Genomic DNA, 26,067 nt, shown 5'->3' with positions numbered 1-26,067 from the left:
GAGTGGGTGGAGGAGGATAGAGGGGGAGGGTGGAGGAGAGAGGGTGGAGGGGGATAGAGAGAGGGTGGAGGGGGTTAGAGAGAGGGTGGAGGGGGATACAGAGAGGGAGGAGGGGGATAGTGAGAGGGTGGAGGGGGTTAGAGAGAGGGTGGAGGGGGATAGAGAGAGGGTGGAGGGGGATAGTGAGAGGGTGGAGGGGGTTAGAGAGAGGGTGGAGGGGGATAGAGAGAGGGTGGAGGGGGATAGAGAGAGGGTGGAGGGGATAGAGGGAGGGTGGAGGAAGATAGAGAGAGGGTGGAGGGGGAAGAGAGAGGGTGGGGAGGATAGAGAGAGGGTGGGGAGGATAGAGAGAGGGTGGAGGGGGTAGAGAGAGGGTGGAGGGGGATACAGAGAGGGTGGAGGGAGAGAGATGAGTGGGGGGATAGAGAGGGAGGGTGGAGCATAGAGAGAGGGTGGAGGAGGATAGAGAGGGTGGAGGAGGATAGAGAGGGAGGGTGGAGGAGGATAGAGAGGGAGGGTGGAGGAGGATAGAGAGAGGGTGGAGGAGGATAGAGAGGGAGGGTGGAGGAGGATAGAGAGGGAGGGTGGAGGAGGATAGAGAGGGAGGGTGGAGGAGGATAGAGAGGGAGGGTGGAGGGGGATAGAGAGAGGGTGGAGGGAGAAGAGAGAGGGTGGAGGGGGATAGAGAGGGAGGGTGGAGGAGGATAGAGACGGGGTGGAAGGATAGAGAGAGGGTGGAGGGAGAGAGAGAGGGTGGAGGGGGATAGAGACGGGGTGGAAGGATAGAGAGAGGGTGGAGGAGGATAGAGAGGGTGGAGGAGGATAGAGAGGGGGTGGAAGGATAGAGAGAGGGTGGAGGATAGAGAGAGGGTGGAGGGAGAGAGAGAGGGTGGAGAGAGAGAGAGGGTGGAGGAGGATAGAGAGAGGGTGGAGGGATAGAGAGAGGGTGGAGGGAGAGAGAGAGGGTGGAGGGAGAGAGAGAGGGTGGAGGAGGATAGAGAGGGGGTGGAGGGAGAGAGAGAGGGTGGAGGGATAGAGAGAGGGTGGAGGGATAGAGAGAGGGTGGAGGGAGAGAGAGAGGGTGGAGGGAGAGAGAGGGTGGAGGAGGATAGAGAGAGGGTGGAGGGAGAGAGAGAGGGTGGAGGGAGAGAGAGAGGGTGGAGGAGGATAGAGACGGGGTGGAAGGATAGAGAGAGGGTGGAAGGATAGAGAGAGGGTGGAGGAGGATAGAGAGGGGGTGGAGGAGGATAGAGAGGGGGTGGAGGAGGATAGAGAGAGGGTGGAGGGAGAGAGAGAGGGTGGAGGAGGATAGAGAGGGGGTGGAGGGAGAGAGAGAGGGTGGAGGAGGATAGAGAGAGGGTGGAGGGAGAGAGAGAGGGTGGAGGGAGAGAGAGAGGGTGGAGGGAGAGAGAGAGGGTGGAGGAGGATAGAGAGGGGGTGGAGGGAGAGAGAGAGGGTGGAGGGAGAGAGAGAGGGTGGAGGGAGAGAGAGAGGGTGGAGGAGGATAGAGACGGGGTGGAAGGATAGAGAGAGGGTGGAGGATAGAGAGAGAGGGTAATAGAAGAGCATACCTCAAAACATGTTCTATTATTTGTCTCCCCCTACTGGATATATTTGGGAAAGCAAAAGAAGCAATCGTCAGATGGGGAAGTTCCTCTTTCTTAAAACACAGTGAAGTGCTTCCACACCCATTGAACATGGCAAGTTATACTGAAACAGAGCAGAGACAGAATACTAGTCTGGCCATTTAATTACAGTTGAAGACATTGAGAACCATCAAAAGCAGCCTGACAAGTTATTAATGGGACATAGAAGGAAGTATGGACATACAAATAATAGTTATTAATCATATGGTATGTTACAGCATTAGTACAACAGTTGTACACATTCATTTCTTCAACTGCTGTCTAAACAGACATAAAGTATATAACTCCTTTAATAAAGCACTAGACATTCTTTAGATAGTATTACAAACCATGTCATCTGCTGCGTTCAACAGGGCACAACGTCGTGGAATGGCTCCAGTTTCCCCTCGGTACAGATCTAGAATCAGCTTCCCTCCCCCAAACCTGACCTTAACCGTTAGTGGGGGGAAATGCCAAATCCAAGACCAGCATCTAGGGGCAACTTCGGAGAACATCCAGAACATCCAGATAAAAATAGATAGTATTGAAAAGGAATGCCTCTCCCGTCAGCTCAGTTCATTGTCTTTCTATCTGCTGCGTTGCAACTCTCCGAGAGACAGTGGATCTGGTAGCCATATTATTATGATGACCACAAACTGGGAGAAATCAATGAGCAACAACAGATGTACTGAGTCACCGTCTCTACTCTCCTTGGCACTTTACTTAGACTGTTATCTCTGCATGCTCTCTGTCAGACCATATACACCACCAGAGGATGGTGAGGGGAGGACAGCTATCTCTGCATGCTCTCTGTCAGACCATATACACCACCAGAGGAAGAGGATGGTGAGGGGAGGAAGAGGACGGCTCATAATAACCAATGAAATGGAAACCATGTTTGAGTTTGAAACAATTCCATTTATTCAGCTCCAGCCACGAGCCCGTCCTCCCCTGGCTACACGAGACAGTTCTGTAGGATAGATCCTCTCACATTGTCTGTAGTTCCTCTCTGATGTGAGACAGCCAGTTGGAGACAGTTAGTCAGTCTGTGAGACAGTTTTTTAACCAGATATGCTCAGAGCAAAAAAGCACAAAACCGGCAAAAAGGATATGACATCATAAACAGACTATTGGCAGCAGGCCTAGCGGAGCTTTATGGAGTGATAGTCACCTCTGGAAAGAAATAACTTTTTATTTTTTAAGGAAAGACTAAGACAGAAAAGCGGGCATGTCCTGATTGGTACAACAGCTCTCACTCACCTCACTCACCTCACTCACCTCACTCACTCATCCATAAATTACCAGAATTTTCAGCAAGATGTCAGCCAGCCAGCCGGCCAGTCAGCCGGCCAAGTGTGTCAGTGTTATGTTACTTGTCATGTCCCCGTGCAGCTCAGTTGGTAGAGCATGGCGCTTGCAACGCCAGGGTTGTGGGTTCGTTTCCCACGGGGGGCCAGTATGAAATATGTATGCACTCACTAACTGTAAGTCGCTCTGGATAACAGCGTCTGCTCAATGACTAAAATGTAAATGTAAATTTTGTGTGTTTTTTGTGGACCCCAGGAAGAGTAGCTGCTGCTTCTTCAAAAGCTAATGGGGATCCAGATAAACAAATCCAGTCAGTCAACCAGACAGCCAGCCAGTGTTTGGTGTGCAGATCCCCAGTCCAGAGGCAGCCATCACCGCAGGTCCAACATGATGACTCTGTCATCGGTGATGGTGATGTGTCCTGCTCCCTGGAGGTGAACACAGAGGAGAACGTGACTTTTGGGATCCTCAAAATGTTGATATCTTTCTAGATGGAACCCTATACAGTGCACTGATCAGGCCGCTTCAAAAGGGAAGTGGGTAAAGAGGTGGTAAAGAGGTGGTAAAGAGGTGGTAAAGAGGTGGTAAAGAGGTGGTAAAGAGGTGGTAAAGAGGTGGTAAAGAGGTGGTAAAGAGGTGTACTCACAGTGAAGAGTGGAGGGTCTTTGCTGTGAGGGTGGAAGCCTTTCTGTTTACACGTTGAGATCTCATCCATCCCACGATCTGTTATCCTGAAGTATCCCGTCCTACACACACACACACACAGTCTGTTATCCTGAAGTATCCCGTCCTACACACACACACACACACAGTCTGTTATCCTGAAGTATCCCGTCCTACACACACACACACACAGTCTGTTATCCTGAAGTATCCCGTCCTACACACACACACACACAGTCTGTTATCCTGAAGTATCCCGTCCTACACACACACACACACACAGTCTGTTATCCTGAAGTATCCCGTCCTACACACACACACACACACACAGTCTGTTATCCTGAAGTATCCCGTCCTACACACACACAGTCTGTTATCCTGAAGTATACCATCCTACACACACACAGTCTGTTATCCTGAAGTATCCCGTCCTACACACACACAGTCTGTTATCCTGAAGTATCCCGTCCTACACACACACACACAGTCTGTTATCCTGAAGTATCCCGTCCTACACACACACACACACACAGTCTGTTATCCTGAAGTATCCCGTCCTACACACACACACACAGTCTGTTATCCTGAAGTATCCCGTCCTACACACACACAGTCTGTTATCCTGAAGTATCCCGTCCTACACACACACAGTCTGTTATCCTGAAGTATCCCGTCCTACACACACACAGTCTGTTATCCTGAAGTATCCCGTCCTACACACACACAGTCTGTTATCCTGAAGTATCCCGTCCTACACACACACAGTCTGTTATCCTGAAGTATCCCGTCCTACACACACACAGTCTGTTATCCTGAAGTATCCCGTCCTACACACACACAGTCTGTTATCCTGAAGTATCCCGTCCTACACACACACACACACACAGTCTGTTATCCTGAAGTATCCCGTCCTACACACACACACACAGTCTGTTATCCTGAAGTATCCCGTCCTACACACACACACACACACAGTCTGTTATCCTGAAGTATCCCGTCCTACACACACACACACAGTCTGTTATCCTGAAGTATCCCGTCCTACACACACACACAGTCTGTTATCCTGAAGTATCCCGTCCTACACACACACAGTCTGTTATCCTGAAGTATCCCGTCCTACACACACAGTCTGTTATCCTGAAGTATCCCGTCCTACACACACACAGTCTGTTATCCTGAAGTATCCCGTCCTACACACACACAGTCTGTTATCCTGAAGTATCCCGTCCTACACACACAGTCTGTTATCCTGAAGTATCCCGTCCTACACACACACAGTCTGTTATCCTGAAGTATCCCGTCCTACACACACACACACAGTCTGTTATCCTGAAGTATCCCGTCCTACACACACACACACAGTCTGTTATCCTGAAGTATCCCGTCCTACACACACACAGTCTGTTAGTCTGAAGTATCCCGTCCTACACACACACACACACAGTCTGTTATCCTGAAGTATCCCGTCCTACACACACACACACACACAGTCTGTTATCCTGAAGTATCCCGTCCTACACACACACACACACACAGTCTGTTATCCTGAAGTATCCCGTCCTACACACACACAGTCTGTTATCCTGAAGTATCCCATCCTACACACACACAGTCTGTTATCCTGAAGTATCCCGTCCTACACACACACAGTCTGTTATCCTGAAGTATCCCGTCCTACACACACACACACAGTCTGTTATCCTGAAGTATCCCGTCCTACACACACACACACACACAGTCTGTTATCCTGAAGTATCCCGTCCTACACACACACAGTCTGTTAGTCTGAAGTATCCCGTCCTACACACACACACACACAGTCTGTTATCCTGAAGTATCCCGTCCTACACACACACACACACACACACACAGTCTGTTATCCTGAAGTATCCCGTCCTACACACACACACACACACAGTCTGTTATCCTGAAGTATCCCGTCCTACACACACACAGTCTGTTATCCTGAAGTATCCCGTCCTACACACACACACACACAGTCTGTTATCCTGAAGTATCCCGTCCTACACACACACAGTCTGTTATCCTGAAGTATCCCGTCCTACACACACACACACAGTCTGTTATCCTGAAGTATCCCGTCCTACACACACACACAGTCTGTTATCCTGAAGTATCCCGTCCTACACACACACACACACACAGTCTGTTATCCTGAAGTATCCCGTCCTACACACACACAGTCTGTTATCCTGAAGTATCCCGTCCTACACACACACAGTCTGTTATCCTGAAGTATCCCGTCCTACACACACACAGTCTGTTATCCTGAAGTATCCCGTCCTACACACACACAGTCTGTTATCCTGAAGTATCCCGTCCTACACACACACAGTCTGTTATCCTGAAGTATCCCGTCCTACACACACACAGTCTGTTATCCTGAAGTATCCCGTCCTACACACACACACACAGTCTGTTATCCTGAAGTATCCCGTCCTACACACACACACACACACAGTCTGTTATCCTGAAGTATCCCGTCCTACACACACACACACAGTCTGTTATCCTGAAGTATCCCGTCCTACACACACACAGTCTGTTATCCTGAAGTATCCCGTCCTACACACACACAGTCTGTTATCCTGAAGTATCCCGTCCTACACACACAGTCTGTTATCCTGAAGTATCCCGTCCTACACACACACAGTCTGTTATCCTGAAGTATCCCGTCCTACACACACACAGTCTGTTATCCTGAAGTATCCCGTCCTACACACACAGTCTGTTATCCTGAAGTATCCCGTCCTACACACACACAGTCTGTTATCCTGAAGTATCCCGTCCTACACACACACACACAGTCTGTTATCCTGAAGTATCCCGTCCTACACACACACACACAGTCTGTTATCCTGAAGTATCCCGTCCTACACACACACAGTCTGTTAGTCTGAAGCAGCCCGTCTATAATAACAACATCCATTATTGGGCTGAACACTGCATTACAGACTGTGGCTTTAAATGGTGACGAAGGCAGTGTGTCTAGACTCACTCGTTGAACTTGGGTGAGCAGACGATAGCGATAGCCTCTGGCATCATCAGCTGGTAGGAACAGTGTGTGTGGAGATCCACACTGGACAGGAAGGCTGTCTGAGTGGGGTGGGTCTGAAACAATACAAACATATATACACTCGGCTGTCTGTGTGGGTCTGAAACAATACAAACATATATACACTCGGCTGTCTAGTGGGGTGGGTCTGAAACAATACAAACATATATACACTCGGCTGTCTAGTGGGGTGGGTCTGAAACAATACAAACATATATACACTCGGCTGTCTGTGTGGGGTGGGTCTGAAACAATACAAACATATATACACTCGGCTGTCTAGTGGGGTGGGTCTGAAACAATACAAACATATATACACTCGGCTGTCTAGTGGGGTGGGTCTGAAACAATACAAACATATATACACTCGGCTGTCTGAGTGGGGTGGGTCTGAAACAATACAAACATATATACACTCGGCTGTCTAGTGGGGTGGGTCTGAAACAATACAAACATATATACACTCGGCTGTCTAGTGGGGTGGGTCTGAAACAATACAAACATATATACACTCGGCTGTCTGTGTGGGTCTGAAACAATACAAACATATATACACTCGGCTGTCTGGGTGGGTCTGAAACAATACAAACATATATACACTCGGCTGTCTGTGTGGGTCTGAAACAATACAAACATATATACACTCGGCTGTCTAGTGGGGTGGGTCTGAAACAATACAAACATATATACACTCGGCTGTCTGTGTGGGGTGGGTCTGAAACAATACAAACATATATACACTCAACAAAAATATAAAGGGGGTGGATCAGCTTTAATATTGCAGATAGGATTGGAACTTCCATCAATGTAATTGTCTGCATCACTTCCAATGTGTGTGTGTGTGTATATTATATATATATATATATATATATATATATATATATATATATATATATATATATATATATATATATATATATATATATATATATATATATATATATATATATATATATTATACACACACACTACCGTTCAAAAGTTTGGGGTCACTTAGAAATGTCCTTGTTTTCCGTCAAAACATTCTTAAATGAGTTTGAATAGGAAATATAGTAAAATGAATAGGAAATGTCATCATTGACAAGGTTAGAAATAATTATTTTTTATTGAAATAATAATTGTGTCCTTCAAACTTTGCTTTCGTCAAAGAAGCCTCCATTTGCAGCAATTACAGCCTTGCAGACCTTTGGCATTCTAGTTGTCAATTTGTTGAGGTAATCTGAAGAGATTTCACCCCATGCTTCCTGAAGCACCTCCCGCAAGTTGGATTGGCTTGATGGGCACTTCTTACGTACCATACAGTCAAGCTGCTCCCACAACAGCTCAATAGGGTTGAGATCCGGTGACTGTGCTGGCCACTCCATTATAGACAGAATACCAGCTGACTGCTTCTTCCCTAAATAGTTCTTGCATAGTTTGGGGCTGTGCTTTGGGTCATTGTCATGTTGTAGGAGGAAATTGGCTCCAATCAAACGCCGTCCACAGGGTATGTGATGGTCCTGCAGAGCACCTTCCCTCTCGCCCTTGGCTCTCCGTCTATATAGTTATATTCACACACATCCTAGCTTAAAGCCCCTCCATCTTGGTATCCCTCTCTCTACCGCTCCGCCCGCTCCCTTAGTCTCTCTACCGCTCCGCCCGCTCCCTTAGTCTCTCTACCGCTCCCTTAGTCTCTCTACCGCTCCTTTAGTCTCTCTACCGCTCCGCCCGCTCCCTTAGTCTCTCTACCGCTCCCTTAGTCTCTCTACCGCTCCTTTAGTCTCTCTACCGCTCCGCCCGCTCCCTTAGTCTCTCTACCGCTCCCTTAGTCTCTCTACCACTCCGCCCGCTCCCTTAGTCTCTCTACCGCTCCGCCCGCTCCCTTAGTCTCTCTACCGCTCCCTTAGTCTCTCTACCGCTCCGCCCACACCCTTAGTCTCTCTACCGCTCCGCCCGCTCCCTTAGTCTCTCTACCGCTCCCTTAGTCTCTCTACCACTCCGCCCGCTCCCTTAGTCTCTCTACCGCTCCGCCCGCTCCCTTAGTCTCTCTACCGCTCCGCCCGCTCCCTTAGTCTCTCTACCGCTCCCTTAGTCTCTCTACCGCTCCGCCCACTCCCTTAGTCTCTACCGCTCCACCCGTTCCCTGTCTCTCTACCACTCCGCCCGCTCCCTTAGTCTCTCTACCACTCCGCCCGCTCCCTTAGTCTCTCTACCGCTCCGCCCGTTCCCTTAGTCTCTCTACCGCTCCCTTAGTCTCTCTACTGCTCCCTTAGTCTCTCTACCGCTCCCTTAGTCTCTCTACCGCTCCCTTAGTCTCTCTACCGCTCCCTTAGTCTCTCTACCGCTCCCTTAGTCTCTCTACCGCTCCGCCCGCCCCCTTAGTCTCTCTACCGCTCCGCCCGCTCCCTTAGTCTCTCTACCGCTCCGCCCGCTCCCTTAGTCTCTCTACCGCTCCGCCCGCTCCCTTAGTCTCTCTACCGCTCCGCCCGCTCCCTTAGTCTCTCTACCGCTCCGCCCGCTCCCTTAGTCTCTCTACCGCTCCCTTAGTCTCTCTACCGCTCCGCCCACTCCCTTAGTCTCTCTACCGCTCCGCCCGTTCCCTGTCTCTCTACCACTCCGCCCGCTCCCTTAGTCTCTCTACCGCTCCGCCCGTTCCCTTAGTCTCTCTACCGCTCCGCCCGCCCCCTTAGTCTCTCTACCGCTCCGCCCGCCCCCTTAGTCTCTCTACCGCTCCGCCCGCCCCCTTAGTCTCTCTACCGCTCCGCCCGCTCCCTTAGTCTCTCTACCGCTCCGCCCGTTCCCTGTCTCTCTACCGCTCCGCCCGCTCCCTTAGTCTCTCTACCGCTCCGCCCGTTCCCTTAGTCTCTCTACCGCTCCGTCCGTTCCCTTAGTCTCTCTACCGCTCCGCCCGCTCCCTTAGTCTCTCTACCGCTCCGCCCGCTCCCTTAGTCTCTCTACCGCTCCCTTAGTCTCTCTACCGCTCCTTTAGTCTCTCTACCGCTCCGCCCGCTCCCTTAGTCTCTCTACCGCTCCCTTAGTCTCTCTACCACTCCGCCCGCTCCCTTAGTCTCTCTACCGCTCCGCCCGCTCCCTTAGTCTCTCTACCGCTCCCTTAGTCTCTCTACCGCTCCGCCCACACCCTTAGTCTCTCTACCGCTCCGCCCGCTCCCTTAGTCTCTCTACCGCTCCCTTAGTCTCTCTACCACTCCGCCCGCTCCCTTAGTCTCTCTACCGCTCCGCCCACTCCCTTAGTCTCTCTACCGCTCCCTTAGTCTCTCTACCGCTCCGCCCACTCCCTTAGTCTCTACCGCTCCACCCGTTCCCTGTCTCTCTACCACTCCGCCCGCTCCCTTAGTCTCTCTACCACTCCGCCCGCTCCCTTAGTCTCTCTACCGCTCCGCCCGTTCCCTTAGTCTCTCTACCGCTCCCTTAGTCTCTCTACTGCTCCCTTAGTCTCTCTACCGCTCCCTTAGTCTCTCTACCGCTCTACCCGCTCCCTTAGTCTCTCTATCGCTCCCTTAGTCTCTCTACCACTCCGCCCGCTCCCTTAGTCTCTCTACCGCTCCGCCCACTCCCTTAGTCTCTCTACCGCTCCCTTAGTCTCTCTACCGCTCCGCCCACTCCCTTAGTCTCTACCGCTCCACCCGTTCCCTGTCTCTCTACCACTCCGCCCGCTCCCTTAGTCTCTCTACCACTCCGCCCGCTCCCTTAGTCTCTCTACCGCTCCGCCCGTTCCCTTAGTCTCTCTACCGCTCCCTTAGTCTCTCTACTGCTCCCTTAGTCTCTCTACCGCTCCCTTAGTCTCTCTACCGCTCTACCCGCTCCCTTAGTCTCTCTATCGCTCCCTTAGTCTCTCTACCGCTCCCTTAGTCTCTCTACCGCTCCGCCCGCTCCCTTAGTCTCTCTACCGCTCCCTTAGTCTCTCTACCGCTCCCTTAGTCTCTCTACCGCTCCGCCCGCCCCCTTAGTCTCTCTACCGCTCCGCCCACTCCCTTAGTCTCTCTACCGCTCCGCCCGCTCCCTTAGTCTCTCTACCGCTCCGCCCGCTCCCTTAGTCTCTCTACCGCTCCGCCCGCTCCCTTAGTCTCTCTACCGCTCCCTTAGTCTCTCTACCGCTCCGCCCACTCCCTTAGTCTCTCTACCGCTCCGCCCGTTCCCTGTCTCTCTACCACTCCGCCCGCTCCCTTAGTCTCTCTACCGCTCCGCCCGTTCCCTTAGTCTCTCTACCGCTCCGCCCGCCCCCTTAGTCTCTCTACCGCTCCGCCCGCCCCCTTAGTCTCTCTACCGCTCCACCCGCTCCCTTAGTCTCTCTACCACTCCCTTAGTCTCTACCGCTCCACCCGTTCCCTTAGTCTCTCTATCGCTCCCTTAGTCTCTCTACCGCTCCGCCCGCTCCCTTAGTCTCTCTACCGCTCCGCCCGTTCCCTGTCTCTCTACCGCTCCGCCCGCTCCCTTAGTCTCTCTACCGCTCCGCCCGTTCCCTTAGTCTCTCTACCGCTCCGTCCGTTCCCTTAGTCTCTCTACCGCTCCGCCCGCTCCCTTAGTCTCTCTACCGCTCCGCCCGCTCCCTTAGTCTCTCTACCGCTCCGCCCGCTCCCTTAGTCTCTCTACCGCTCCGCCCACTCCCTTAGTCTCTCTACCGCTCCGCCCGCTCCCTTAGTCTCTCTACCGCTCCGCCCGCTCCCTTAGTCTCTCTACCGCTCCGCCCACTCCCTTAGTCTCTCTACCGCTCCCTTAGTCTCTCTACCGCTCCGCCCGCTCCCTTAGTCTCTCTATCGCTCCCTTAGTCTATCTACCTTAGTCTCTCTACCGCTCCTCCCGCTCCCTTAGTCTCTCTACCGCTCCCTTAGTCTCTCTACCGCTCCCTTAGTCTCTCTACCGCTCCGCCCACTCCCTTAGTCTCTCTACCGCTCCGCCCGTTCCCTGTCTCTCTACCACTCCGCCCACTCCCTTAGTCTCTCTACCGCTCCGCCCGTTCCCTTAGTCTCTCTACCGCTCCGCCCGCCCCCTTAGTCTCTCTACCGCTCCGCCCGCCCCCTTAGTCTCTCTACCGCTCCGCCCGCTCCCTTAGTCTCTGTACCGCTCCGCCCGCTCCCTTAGTCTCTCTACCGCTCCGCCCGTTCCCTGTCTCTCTACCACTCCGCCCGCTCCCTTAGTCTCTCTACCGCTCCGCCCGTTCCCTTAGTCTCTCTATCGCTCCGCCCGCCCCCTTAGTCTCTCTACCGCTCCACCCGCTCCCTTAGTCTCTCTACCACTCCCTTAGTCTCTACCGCTCCACCCGTTCCCTTAGTCTCTCTATCGCTCCCTTAGTCTCTCTACCGCTCCCTTAGTCTCTCTACCGCTCCCTTAGTCTCTCTACCGCTCCGCCCGCTCCCTTAGTCTCTCTACCGCTCCGCCCGTTCCCTGTCTCTCTACCACTCCGCCCGCTCCCTTAGTCTCTCTACCGCTCCGCCCGTTCCCTTAGTCTCTCTACCGCTCCGTCCGTTCCCTTAGTCTCTCTACCGCTCCGCCCGCCCCCCTAGTCTCTCTACCGCTCCGCCCACTCCCTTAGTCTCTACCGCTCCCTTAGTCTCTCTACCGCTCCGCCCGCTCCCTTAGTCTCTCTACCGCTCCCTTAGTCTCTCTACCGCTCCGCCCGCTCCCTTAGTCTCTCTACCGCTCCCTTAGTCTCTCTACCGCTCCGCCCGCTCCCTTAGTCTCTCTACCGCTCCGCCCGTTCCCTCAGTCTCTCTACCACTCCTCCCGCTCCCTTAGTCTCTCTACCGCTCCACCCGTTCCCTTAGTCTCTCTACCGCTCCGCCCGCCCCCTTAGTCTCTCTACCGCTCCGTCCGCTCCCTTAGTCTCTCTACCGCTCCGCCCGCTCCCTTAGTCTCTCTACCGCTCCGCCCACTCCCTTAGTCTCTCTACCGCTCCGCCCGCTCCCTTAGTCTCTCTACCGCTCCCTTAGTCTCTCTACCGCTCCTTTAGTCTCTCTACCGCTCCGCCCGCTCCCTTAGTCTCTCTACCGCTCTGCCCGCTCCCTTAGTCTCTCTACCGCTCCGCCCGCTCCCTTAGTCTCTCTACCGCTCCACCCGCTCCCTTAGTCTCTCTACCGCTCCGCCCGCTCCCTTAGTCGCTCTACCGCTCCGCCCACTCCCTTAGTCTCTCTACCGCTCCGCCCGCTCCCTTAGTCTCTCTACCGCTCCCTTAGTCTCTCTACCGCTCCGCCCACTCCCTTAGTCTCTCTACCGCTCCCTTAGTCTCTCTACCGCTCCGCCCGCTCCCTTAGTCTCTCTACCGCTCCGCCCGTTCCCTCAGTCTCTCTACCACTCCTCCCGCTCCCTTAGTCTCTCTACCGCTCCACCCGTTCCCTTAGTCTCTCTACCGCTCCGCCCGCCCCCTTAGTCTCTCTACCGCTCCGTCCGCTCCCTTAGTCTCTCTACCGCTCCGCCCGCTCCCTTAGTCTCTCTACCGCTCCGCCCGCTCCCTTAGTCTCTCTACCGCTCCGCCCGCTCCCTTAGTCTCTCTACCGCTCCCTTAGTCTCTCTACCGCTCCTTTAGTCTCTCTACCGCTCCGCCCGCTCCCTTAGTCTCTCTACCGCTCTGCCCGCTCCCTTAGTCTCTCTACCGCTCCGCCCGCTCCCTTAGTCTCTCTACCGCTCCACCCGCTCCCTTAGTCTCTCTACCGCTCCGCCCGCTCCCTTAGTCTCTCTACCGCTCCGCCCGCTCCCTTAGTCTCTCTACCGCTCTGCCCGCTCCCTTAGTCTCTCTACCGCTCTGCCCGCTCCCTTAGTCTCTCTACCGCTCCCTTAGTCTCTCTACCGCTCCCTTAGTCTCTCTACCGCTCCGCCCACTCCCTTAGTCTCTCTACCGCTCCGCCCGCTCCCTTAGTCTCTCTACCGCTCCCTTAGTCTCTCTACCGCTCCTTTAGTCTCTCTACCGCTCCTCCCACTCCCTTAGTCTTTGAAAGCGGCTAAATTTGACTTTTATTCAGTTCAGAATCAATAGTAATACAATCAACCAATCCCTCATCTTGCAAAAACACTAATGTTCAGTTTAAACTCTGTTCAACCCCGGCTCTCCCGGGCTTGACCTGAAGACTGATTGTTGGACATGACAGGTCCATCCTTAATCTTTCAAACATACACAAACCCCACCCCATCATGCTGTAATCAATCAAGAAGACGCCCAAGGAGAGACAATGGGTTTAGCCTGAACTCTGTTCAACCCCGGCTCGCTCCAGGGATCTGCCCAAGGAGAGCCACAGGGTTCAACCCTGGCTCGCTCCAGGGATCTGCCTAAGGAGAGCCACAGGGTTCAACCCTGGTTCGCTCCAGGGATCTGCCCAAGGAGAGCCACAGGGTTCAATCCTGGCTCGCTCCAGGGATCTGCCCAAGGAGAGCCACAGGGTTCAACCCTGGTTCGCTCCAGGGATCTGCCCAAGGAGAGCCACAGGGTTCAACCCTGGTTCACTCCAGGGATCTGCCCAAGAAGAGCCACAGGGTTCAACCCTGGTTCGCTCCAGGGATCTGCCCAAGGAGAGCCACAGGGTTCAACCCTGGTTCGCTCCAGGGATCTGCCCAAGGAGAGCCACAGGGTTCAACCCTGGCTTGCTCCAGGGATCTGCCCAAGGAGAGCCACAGGGTTCAACCCTGGTTCGCTCCAGGGATCTGCCCAAGGAGAGCCACAGGGTCATAGTCTGGCTCGCTCCAGGGATCTGCCCAAGGAGAGCCACCCTGGTTCGCTCCAGGGATCTGCCCAAGGAGAGCCACAGGGTCATAGTCTGGTTCGCTCCAGGGATATGCCCAAGGAGAGCCACAGGGTCATAGTCTGGTTCGCTCCAGGGATATGCCCAAGGAGAGCCACAGGGTCATAGTCTGGTTCGCTCCAGGGATATGCCCAAGGAGAGCCACAGGGTCATAGTCTGGTTCGCTCCAGGGATATGCCCAAGGAGAGCCACAGGGTCATAGTCTGGTTCGCTCCAGGGATCTGCCCAAGGAGAGCCACAGGGTCATAGTCTGGTTCGCTCCAGGGATATGCCCAAGGAGAGCCACAGGGTCATAGTCTGGTTCCAGTCACAGATAACATAAGACTACTGTAGAATTTGACCCAATGACAGGGCAGATGCCCATTTTACACACACACAAACCTAGTGAGAGGAATTCACTAAGTCCTTGCCTAGCAACAGCAATGTACCAATGTTTAATAATATAATAATAATATGCCATTTAGCAGACTCCTTGTTTGTCATGTGTGTAATTAACTTTGGTTATACTAAAAAAAATATTCATCAGCCTCTGTACGCCTATGTAGATATTCCATTAAAAATCAGCCGTTTCCAGCTACAATAGCCATTTACAACATTAACAATGTCTACACTGTATTTCTGATCAATTTGATGTTATTTTAATGGACAAAAAAAAGAGGCTTTTCTTTCGAAAACAAGGACATTTCTAAGTGACCCCAAACTTTTGAATGGTAGTATGTATGTATGTACAGTGAGGGAAAAAAGTATTTGATCCCCTGCTGATTTTGTACGTTTGCCCACTGACAAAGACATGATCAGTCTATAATTTTAATGGTAGGTTTATTTGAACAGTGAGAGACAGAATAACAACAAAAAAATCCTGAAATACGCATGTCAAAAATGTTATAAATTGATTTGCATTTTAATGAGGGAAATAAGTATTTGACCCCCTCTCAATCAGAAAGATTTCTGGCTCCCAGGTGTCTTTTATACAGGGAACGAGCTGAGATTAGGAGCACACTTTTAAAGGGAGTGCTCCTAATCTCATTTTGTTACCTGTATAAAAGACACCTGTCCACAGAAGAAATCAATCAATCAGATTCCAAACTCTCCGCCATGGCCAAGACCAAAGAGCTCTCCAAGGATGTCAGGGACAAGATTGTAGACCTACACAAGGCTGGAATGGGCTACAAGGCCATCACCAAGCAGCTTGGTGAGAAGGTGACAGCAGTTGGTGCGATTATTCGCCAATTGAAGAAACACAAAATAACTGTCAATCTCCCTCGGCCTGGGGCTCCATGCAAGATCTCACCTCGTGGAGTTGCAATGATCATGAGAATGGTGAGGAATCAGCCCAGAACTACACGGGAGGATCTTGTCAATGATCTCAAGGCAGCTGGGACCATAGTCACCAAGAAAACAATTGGTAACACACTACGCCGTGAAGGACTGAAATCCTGCAGCGCCCGCAAGGTCCCCTGCTCAAGAAAGCACATATACAGGGCCGTCTGAAGTTTGCCAATGAACATCTGAATGATTCAGAGGAGAACTGGGTGAAAGTGTTGTGGTCAGATGCGACCAAAATCGAGCTCTTTGATGAATACAACTCAACTCGCCGTGTTTGGAGGAGGAGGAATGATGCCTATGACCCCAAGAACACCATCACCACGTCAAACATGGAGGTGGAAACATTATGCTTTGGGGGTGTTTTTCTGCTAAGGGGACAGGACAACTTCACCGCATCAAAGGGACGATGGACGGGGCCATGTACCATCAAATCTTGGGTGAGAACCTCCTTCCCTCAGCCATAGCATTGAAAATGGGTTGTGGATGGGTATTCCAGCATGACAATGACCCAAAACACACGGCCAAGGCAACAAAGGAGTGGCTCAAGAAGAAGCACATTAAGGTCCTGGAGTGGCCTAGCCAGTCTCCAGACCTTAATCCCATAGAAAATCTGTGGAGGGAGCTGAAGGTTCGAGTTGCCAAACGTCAGCCTCGAAACCTTAATGACTTGGAAAAGATCTGCAAAGAGGAGTGGAACAAAATCCCAGTAAATCCCAATATTGCTCAAATGAACAGCAAACCTGGCTTCAAAAAACAAATAAAGCAACACCTCACGGCACAATGCCTCTCCCATATTTGACCTAGATAGTTTGTATGTATTGATATGAAGGCAAAAATATATATACAAATAATAATATATATAAATAAATAAAAATGCATTTGTTGGTTAAGGGCTGTAAGTAAGCATTTCACGGTAATGTCTACACCTGTTGTATTCGGCGCATGTGGCAAATAACATTCGATTTGATTTCCGTGTGCCTTTATTTAAATTGATGTAGTTCTGTCCTTGAGCTGTTCTTGTCTATTAATGTTCTGTATTATGTCATGTTTTGTGTGGACCCCAGGAAGAGTAGCTGCTGCTTTGCAACAGCCAATGGGGATCCTAATAAAATATAAAAAATACCACCCGACCTAGAATACCTCACAATCAAATGCCGACCGCATTACCTCCCTAGAGAATTTTCTTCGGTTATCGTCACAGCCGTGTATATTCCCCCTAAAACCAACACCACGACAGCTTTCAAGGAACTACACTGGACCTTGTGCAAACTGGAAACTGCATATCCTGAGGCTGCATTTATTAAAGCTGGGTACTTTAATAAAGCAAATCTGAAAAAACCCTACCGAAGTTCTATCAACACATCGCATGTAGTTTTGATCACACGGACTGGGACATGTTCCAGGTTAGCTCTGAGAATAACATTGACGTATACACTGACACGGTGACTGAGTTCATCAGGAAGTTTATAGGGGATGTTGTTCCCACTGTGATGATTAAAACCTAACCAAAAAACGTGGATAGACGGCAGCATTCGCGCAAAAAACAAAGCGCGAACCACCGCATTTAACCACTGCAAAGGTGACTGGGAATATGGCAGAATACAAACAGTGTAGTTATGCCCTCCGTAAGGCAATTAAACAGGCAAAACGCCAGTACAAAGACAGAGTGACACAATTCAATGGCTCAGACACGAAACGTATGTGGCAGGGACTCCAGACAGTCACGGATTTATAAAGGGAAAACCAGCCACGTCACAGACTCCTACGTCTTGCTCCCAGACAAGCTAAACACCTTCTTCACCCACTTTGAGGATAACACAGTGCTGCCGACACGGGCCGCTCCCGAGTTCTCGTTCTCCGTGGCTGATGTGAGTAAGACGTTTAAGTGTGTTAACCCTCGCAAGGCTGCCGGCCCAGATGGCATCCCTAGCCGCGTCCTCAGAGCATGCGCAGACCAGCTGGCTGGAGTGTTTACGGACATATTCAATCTCTCCCTATCCCAGTCTGCTGTCTCAACATGCTTCAAGATGGCCACCATTGTTTCTGTACCCAAGAAAGCGAAGGTAACTGAAGTAAATTACTATTGCCCCTGAAGCACTCACTTCTGTCATCATGAAGTGCTTTGAGAAGCTAGTTAAGGATCATATCACCTCCACCTTACCTGTCACCCTAGACCCACTGCAATTTGCTTACCGCCCCAATAGATCCAGGGATGATGCCATCGCCATCACACTGCCCACTGCCCTATCCCATCTGGACAAGAGGACTACCTATGTAAGAAGGCTGTTGATTGACTACAGCTCAGCCTTCTACACCATAGTACCCTCATTAAGCTCGGGGCCCTGGGTCTGAACCCCGCCCTGTGCAACTGAGTCCTGGACTTCCTGACGGGCCGCCCCCAGGTGGTGAAGGTAGGCAACAACACCTCCACTACGCTGATCCTCAACACAGGGGCCCCACAAGGGTGCGTCCTCAGCCCCCTCCTGTACTCCCTGTTCACCCATGACTGCAATCACAAGTTTGCAGACGACACAACAGTAGTAGGCCTGATTACAAACAATGACGAGACCACCAACAGGGAGGAGGTGAGGGCCCTGGCAGAGTGGTGCCAGGAAAATAACCTCTCCCTCAACAAAACGAAGGAGCCGATCGTGGACTTCAGGAGACAGCAGAGGGAGCGCGCCCCCATCCAGCTCGACTGTGAAAAGCTTCGAGTTCCTCGGCATACACATCACTGACAATCAGAAGTGGTCCACCCACACAGACAGTGTAGTGAAGAAGGCGCAACAGAGCCTCTTCAACCTCAGGAGGCTAAAGATATTTGGCTAGGCCCTAAGACCCTCACAAACTTTTACAGATGCACCATTGAGAGTGTCCCCTGTAGCTCAGTTGGTAGAGCATGGCGCTTGCAACGCCAGGGTTGTGGGTTCGTTTCCCACGGGGGGCCAGTATGAAAATGTATGCACTCACTAACTGTAAGTCGCTCTGGATAAGAGCGTCTGCTAAATGACTGGAAACACATTTCATGGAGCTCCCGACGAACAGTTATTGTGCTGACGTTGCTTCCAGAGGCAGTTTGGAACTCGGTAGAGTGTTGCAACCGAGGACAGACGATTTTTACGCGCTTCAGCACTCGGCGGTCCCGTTCTGTGAGCTTGTGTGGCCTACCACTTCGCGGCTGAGCCGTTGTTGCTCCTAGAAGTTCCCACTTCACAATAACAGCACTTACAGTTGACCGGGGCAGCTCTAGCAGGGCAGATATTCAACGAACTGACTTGTTGGAAAGGTGGCATCCTATGACGGTGCCACGTTGGAAGTCACTGAACTCTTTAGTAAGGCCATTCTACTGCCAATGTTTGTCTATGGAGATTGCATGGCTGTGTGCTCGATTTTATACACCTGTCAGCAACTGGTGTGGCTGAAATAGCCGTATCCACTAATTTGAAGGGGTGTCCACATACTGCTGTATATATGGTGTATCTCTGGTAGGGTTATCACAATAGCAGTTTGAAAACATAAAGCAGGCTTAACTCGCTGAGGAACATGTTTAACTGGTCCTAGATCAGCACTCCTAGAAGTGTCTCTGGTGTAACTCACATGTATCCACCCCAGGGTGATGAGGTCATACTGGTCCTGGATCAGAAACAGCTCCTCCTCGTTCTCCGTGTCGCAGTAGTCTGGTCCGCCGTTCTGCTTCGGCACGATCACATGGGTCACCGTGAACGCATTCCTCAGCTGGAACACACACAGGGTCAGACACACAGAGACAGACACACAGAGACAGACACACACAGAGACAGACACACAGAGACAGACACACAGAGACAGACACACAGAGACAGACACACAGAGACAGAGTCAGACAGACAGAGACAGACACACAGAGACAGACACACAGAGACAGACACACAGAGACAGAGTCAGACAGACAGAGACAGACACACAGAGACAGACAGACAGACAGAGACAGACAGACAGAGACAGACAGACAGACAGAGACAGACAGACAGAGACAGACAGACACACAGAGACAGACACACACAGAGACAGACACACAGAGACAGACACACAGAGACAGACACACAGAGACAGACACACAGAGACAGACACACAGAGACAGACACACAGAGACAGACACACAGAGACAGAGTCAGACAGACAGAGACAGACACACAGAGACAGACACACAGAGACAGAGTCAGACAGAGACAGACACACAGAGACAGACAGACAGAGACAGACAGACAGAGACAGACAGACAGACAGACAGAGACAGACAGACAGAGACAGACAGACAGACAGAGACAGACAGACAGAGACAGACACACAGAGACAGAGACAGACAGACAGACACAGACACACAGAGACAGACACACAGAGACAGACACACAGAGACAGACAGACACACAGAGACAGACACACAGAGACAGACACACAGAGACAGACACACAGAGACAGACACACACACACACAGAGACAGACACACAGAGACAGACAGACAGAGACAGACACACAGAGACAGACACACACAGAGACAGACACACAGAGACAGACAGACACACAGAGACAGACACACAGAGACAGACACACAGAGACAGACACACAGAGACAGACACACAGAGACAGACACACAGAGACAGACACACAGAGACAGACACACAGAGACAGACACACAGAGTTAGGTCTTACCAGTTTGCCACAGAGGATGCCACAGGTCTCCACAGCTCGTCTGGTGTTGGAATCAGCTAGTCTGAGGAAGCTGCTGCACAGCTCTGAGGGCACTGCCAGCTGCCGGATGCCATCCACCATGCCATCCATGGTGTCTGGACACAGGAGGGACAATACACCATCATGAATGATCATGTTGAGGACCACTTCAGAAAGAAGTGATTTAATAAATGTGTTATCCTCTCATTCAAATGTGAATCATGTGTTTAATTTAATTTGTATGTTTTATTTGCAAAGCCAAAATAAAATGATATTCTATTCTATGTTGTGGAGCCAGATGAAACATCCGTGGAGAAAAGTAGTTCAGAGTAGAAGAAGTTGATCAGCCTTTGAATCGTTCTATGTACACTGAGTGCACAAAACATTAGGAACATCTTCCAAATATTGAGTTGCGCCCCCTTTTGCCCTCAGAACAGCCTCAATTCGTCGGGGCACGGACTCTACAAGGTGTCGAAAGCGTTCCACAGGGATGCTGGCCCATGTTGACCCCAATGCTTCCCACAGTTGTGTCAAGTTGGCTGGATGTCCTTTGGGTGGTGGACCATTCTTGATTCACATAGGAAACTGTTGAGCGTGAAAAACCCAGCAGCATTGCAGTTCTTGACTCAAACCGGTGCGCCTGGCACCTACTACCATACCCTGTTCAAAGGCACTTAAATCTTTTGTCTTGCCCATTCACCCTCTGAATGGCACACATACACAATCTATGTCTCAATTGTCTCAAGGCTTAAAAATCCTTCTTTAACCGGTCTCCTCCCCTTCATCTACACTGACTGAAGTGGATTTAACAGGTGACATCAATAAGGGATCATAGCTTTCACCTGGATTCACCTGGTCAGTCTATGTCAGGGAAAAAGCAGGTGTTCCTAATGTTTTGTCCACTCAGCGTATGTGTGTGTGTGTACTCACTGTTGTTCCCACTAGGGCTGACCAGACCCCCAGGTTTGAGCGTCCGGTCGAAGGTGGGGAGTGCTGTGGGCCCGGTGCTTCCGCCAGGGGGTCTTCTCTGGATGGTGCTGTCCCCCGGGCTCAGAGGGGGGGTGGGGGCCAGGGGCAGGGAGGGGCCCTGGATCCCTGGGAGGAGGGGTGCGTCGGGGGGAGGGGCCCCAGGAGCATGAAACTCCTGAAGGATACGCAGTCTCTCCTTCTCCAGCTCCTGACGTCTGATTATGGAGTCACGTTAGGGTCAATATTGATTCATATTTGAATATTTTTTTAAAAGGTCCAGTGCAGCCGTTTTTATCTCAATATCCAATAATTTCTGGGTAACAACTAAGTACCTTACTGTGATTGTTTTCAATTGGTCAAAAAGAAACAAAAATAACTTCTTAGCAAAGAGCCATTTCTCAAGCAAGAATTTTGCCAGGACTGTCTGGGAGTGGTCTGAGTGGGAAGGGGAAAACAGGTGATGTCACCATGCAGGCCAAAACTCCATCCCACCAAAACAAAACTGCTCTTACACTAAAAAGGCATTCTCAACATTTTCAAAATGTCACAGTATTATTCCAACATAGTGTATATAAAACAGGAAAATCACGTTTTTGACTGCACTGGAAAATTAATGCAATATTCATCCAATCCAGTTTCAAATCATGAAATAGCCGACAAGTTGAATTTATGAATTCAAATTACATTTCTTAAATGCAAATGAAAAAAAAGGATTACATTCATATGAAGTTTCTGTTGGCAGTAAGGTTACTCCATACCTGATCATCTCCTCGAAGGCGCTGAACTGCTCTTGTTCCCGTTGGCGGCGCTGTAGCTCCATAACACGGTCCCGCTCTGCTTGCACCGCCTGCTGCTTCGACTGCTGCTGCGCCAGGGTGGCCTCCTCCGCTTTCTACACACACAGTATTATAATCAACCAAATCAGGTGGGCAGAGGGCTCTACTGGGGGTATATAGTTGGGTGGGCAGGAAGGTCTACAGGGGTGGACAGAGGGCTCTACTGGGGGTATATAGTTGTAAAATGGGCAGGAAGGTCTACAGGGGTGGACAGAGGGCTCTACTGGGGGTATATAGTTGGGTGGGCAGGAAGGTCTACAGGGGTGGACAGAGGGCTCTACTGGGGGTATATAGTTGTAAAATGGGCAGGAAGGTCTACAGGGGTGGACAGAGGGCTCTACTGGGGGTATATAGTTGGGTGGGCAGGAAGGTCTACAGGGGTGGACAGAGGGCTCTACTGGGGGTATATAGTTGGGTGGGCAGGAAGGTATACAGGGGTGGACAGAGGGCTCTACTGGGGGTATATAGTTGTAAAATGGGCAGGAAGGTCTACAGGGGTGGACAGAGGGCTCTACTGGGGGTATATAGTTGGGTGGGCAGGAAGGTCTACAGGGGTGGACAGAGGGCTCTACTGGGGGTATATAGTTGGGTGGGCAGGAAGGTCTACAGGGGTGGACAGAGGGCTCTACTGGGGGTATATAGTTGGGTGGGCAGGAGCCTTCTTACCTTTTTGATGAGATACTGTGCATGCTCCTGCTCATATATCTTGAGAAGAGCCTTCTTCAGCACCTCTGCTTGAGGGAAGGCCACCTCCTTCAGTCTCTGTTGGGACAGATGAGAGCATGTCACATCAAAACAGAGAACCGTAGAGGTCCTAGAGCAGTGTGGAGGACCAGGGTTGGGATGTTGGGGGGGGTACTAGTGGATCAGGGTTGGGTTGTTGGGGGATACTGGAGGACCTGGAGGACCAGGGTTGGGATGTTGGGGGGGGATACTGGAGGATCAGGGTTGGGTTGTTGGGGGGGGATACTAGTGGATCAGGGTTGGGTTGTTGGGGGGGGATACTAGTGGATCAGGGTTGGGTTGTTGGGGGGGATACTGGAGGATCAGGGTTGGGTTGGGTTGTTGGGGGGGATACTAGTGGATCAGGGTTGGGTTGGGTTGTTGGGGGGGATACTAGTGGATCAGGGTTGGGTTGTTGGGGGATACTGGAGGACCTGGAGGACCAGGGTTGGGTTGTTGGGGGGGGATACTGGAGGATCAGGGTTGGGTTGTTGGGGGGGATACTGGAGGATCAGGGTTGGGTTGTTGGGGGGGATACTAGTGGATCAGGGTTGGGTTGTTGGGGGGGATACTAGTGGATCAGGGTTGGATTGTTGGGGGGGATACTGGAGGATCAGGGTTGGGTTGTTGGGGGATACTGGAGGACCTGGAGGACCAGGGTTGGGTTGTTGGGGGGTACTGGAGGATCAGGGTTGGGTTGTTGGGGGGGATACTGGAGGATCAGGGTTGGGTTGTTGGGGGGGGTAGTGGAGGACCAGGGTTGGATTGTTGGGGGGGGATACTAGTGGATCAGGGTTGGGTTGTTGGAGGGTACTGGAGAACCAGGGTTGGGTTGTTGGGGGGGGATACTGGAGGACCAGGGTTGGGTTGTTGGGGGGGATACTGGAGGACCAGGGTTGGGTTGTTGGGGGGGATACTAGTGGATCAGGGTTGGATTGTTGGGGGGTACTGGTGGACCAGGGTTGGGTTGTTGGGGGGTACTGGTGGACCAGGGTTGGGTTGTTGGGGGGTACTGGTGGACCAGGGTTGGGTTGTTGGGGGGGGGGGGGGGGGGGGATACTGGAGGACCAGGGTTGGGTTGTTGGGGGGTACTGGTGGACCAGGGTTGGGTTGTTGGGGGGTACTGGAGGACCAGGGTTGGGTTGTTGGGGGGGATACTGGAGGACCAGGGTTGGGTTGTTGGGGGGGATACTAGTGGATCAGGGTTGGATTGTTGGGGGGTACTGGTGGACCAGGGTTGGGTTGTTGGGGGGTACTGGTGGACCAGGGTTGGGTTGTTGGGGGGTACTGGTGGACCAGGGTTGGGTTGTTGGGGGGGGGGGGGGGGGGGGGGGGATACTGGAGGACCAGGGTTGGGTTGTTGGGGGGTACTGGTGGACCAGGGTTGGGTTGTTGGGGGGTACTGGTGGACCAGGGTTGGGTTGTTGGGGGGTACTGGTGGACCAGGGTTGGGTTGTTGGGGGGGGGGGGATACTGGAGGACCAGGGTTGGGTTGTTGGGGGGTACTGGTGGACCAGGGTTGGGTTGTTGGGGGGGGGGGGTACTGGTGGACCAGGGTTGGGAAACACTGTCCTAGAACACTACGCATTAGAATCTAGAATCCTACCTTCAAGGTGTCCTTCTTCTCTGGAATGTTGGCTGTTTTGTAGTCTCTGTGTTTAGGAAGCTTCTCAATGAACAGCCTGAATAGAAACATTATTACAAACAGAAACACATCTTCGTAACGTTGCAGAAATCTGAAACGTTTGGTACAGAAATGATGCAGAAAAGCTAATCCATGCTTTTGTCACTTCTAGATTAGACTACTGCAATGCTCTTCTCTCCGGCTACCCGGATAAAGCACTGAATAAACTTCAGTTAGTGCTAAACGCAGCTGCTAGAATCTTGACTACAACCCAAAAAACTTGATCATATTACTCCAGTGCTAGCCTCTCTACACTGGCTTCCTGTTAAGGCTAGGGCTGATTTCAAGGTTTTACTGCTAACCTACAAAGCATTATATGGACTTGCTCCTACCTATCTCTCTGATTTGGTTCTGCCGTACATACCTACCCGTACGCTACGGTCACAAGACGCAGGCCTCCTTATTGTCCCTAGAATTTCTAATATAAACAGCTGGAGGCAGGGCTTTCTCCTATAGAGCTCCATTTTCATGGAATGGTCTGCCTATCCATGTGAGAGACGCAGACTCGGTCTCGACCTTTAAGTCTTTCCTGAAGACTCATCTCTTCAGTAGGTCCTATGATTGAGTGTAGTCTGGCCCAGGGGTGCGAAGGTGACCAGTAAGGCACTGGAGTGACTGTTTCTGTCTGGCCGGCTCCCCTCTCTCCACTGGGATCCTCTGCCTCTGACCCTGTTACGGGGGCTGAGTCACTGGCTTACTAGTGCTCTTCCATGCCGTCCCTAGGAGGGGTGCGTCACGTCGTGCCAGGCTTTATTGAGCTATACTCGATTTGAGTGGGTTGAGTCACTGACGTGATCTTCCTCCTCGGCTCGTGCAGTGGAGGAGATCTTTGTGGGCTTTACTCAGCCTTGTCTCAGGGTAGTAGGTTGGTGGGCTATACTCAGCCTTGTCTCAGGGTAGTAGGTTGGTGGGCTATACTCAGCCTTGTCTCAGGGTAGTAGGTTGGTGGGCTATACTCAGCCTTGTCTCAGGGTAGTAGGTTGGTGGGCTATACTCGGCCTTGTCTCAGGGTAGTAGGTTGGTGGGCTATACTCAGCCTTGTCTCAGGGTAGTAGGTTGGTGGGCTATACTCAGCCTTGTCTCAGGGTAGTAGGTTGGTGGGCTATACTCAGCCTTGTCTCAGGGTAGTAGGTTGGTGGGCTATACTCAGCCTTGTCTCAGGGTAGTAGGTTGGTGGTCTATACTCAGCCTTGTCTCAGGGTAGTAGGTTGGTGGGCTATACTCAGCCTTGTCTCAGGGTAGTAGGTTGGTGGGCTATACTCAGCCTTGTCTCAGGGTAGTAGGTTGGTGGTCTATACTCAGCCTTGTCTCAGGGTAGTAGGTTGGTGGGCTATACTCAGCCTTGTCTCAGGGTAGTAGGTTGGTGGGCTATACTCGGCCTTGTCTCAGGGTAGTAGGTTGGTGGGCTATACTCAGCCTT

At 51.7% G+C, this 26,067-nt stretch overlaps 1 protein-coding gene across 2 annotated transcripts in view; it reads right to left on the bottom strand.

Moving 5' to 3' along the window:
- Positions 1-1,733: 1,733 nt before the first annotated feature.
- Positions 1,734-26,067, bottom strand: part of LOC311141909 (STAM-binding protein-like A) — a 31,362-nt gene continuing 7,028 nt past the window's right edge. The window contains exons 3-11 of one of the 2 annotated variants that reach the window (XM_084177415.1): positions 24,570-24,645; positions 22,907-23,002; positions 22,163-22,296; positions 21,366-21,619; positions 20,418-20,551; positions 19,326-19,463; positions 6,619-6,731; positions 3,580-3,679; positions 1,734-3,361 (exon numbers count right to left, since the gene is read on the bottom strand). In XM_084177415.1, coding sequence (XP_084033541.1) covers positions 3,305-3,361; positions 3,580-3,679; positions 6,619-6,731; positions 19,326-19,463; positions 20,418-20,551; positions 21,366-21,619; positions 22,163-22,296; positions 22,907-23,002; positions 24,570-24,645 — 1,102 coding nt within the window. In that variant the 3' untranslated portion in view covers positions 1,734-3,304. Of the gene's footprint in view, positions 3,362-3,579; positions 3,680-6,618; positions 6,732-6,922; positions 7,066-19,325; positions 19,464-20,417; positions 20,552-21,365; positions 21,620-22,162; positions 22,297-22,906; positions 23,003-24,569; positions 24,646-26,067 lie in introns of those variants that run through there. The other variant, XM_084177416.1, reaches the window with a different exon arrangement.

The sequence above is a fragment of the Coregonus lavaretus genome (assembly GCF_964263955.1).
Source record: "Coregonus lavaretus genome assembly, chromosome: 14".
NCBI classification, from domain to species: Eukaryota; Metazoa; Chordata; class Actinopteri; order Salmoniformes; family Salmonidae; genus Coregonus; species Coregonus lavaretus.
The sequence above is the reverse complement of the archived record's forward strand: the minus strand, read 5'-3'. Positions and strand labels throughout refer to the sequence as shown.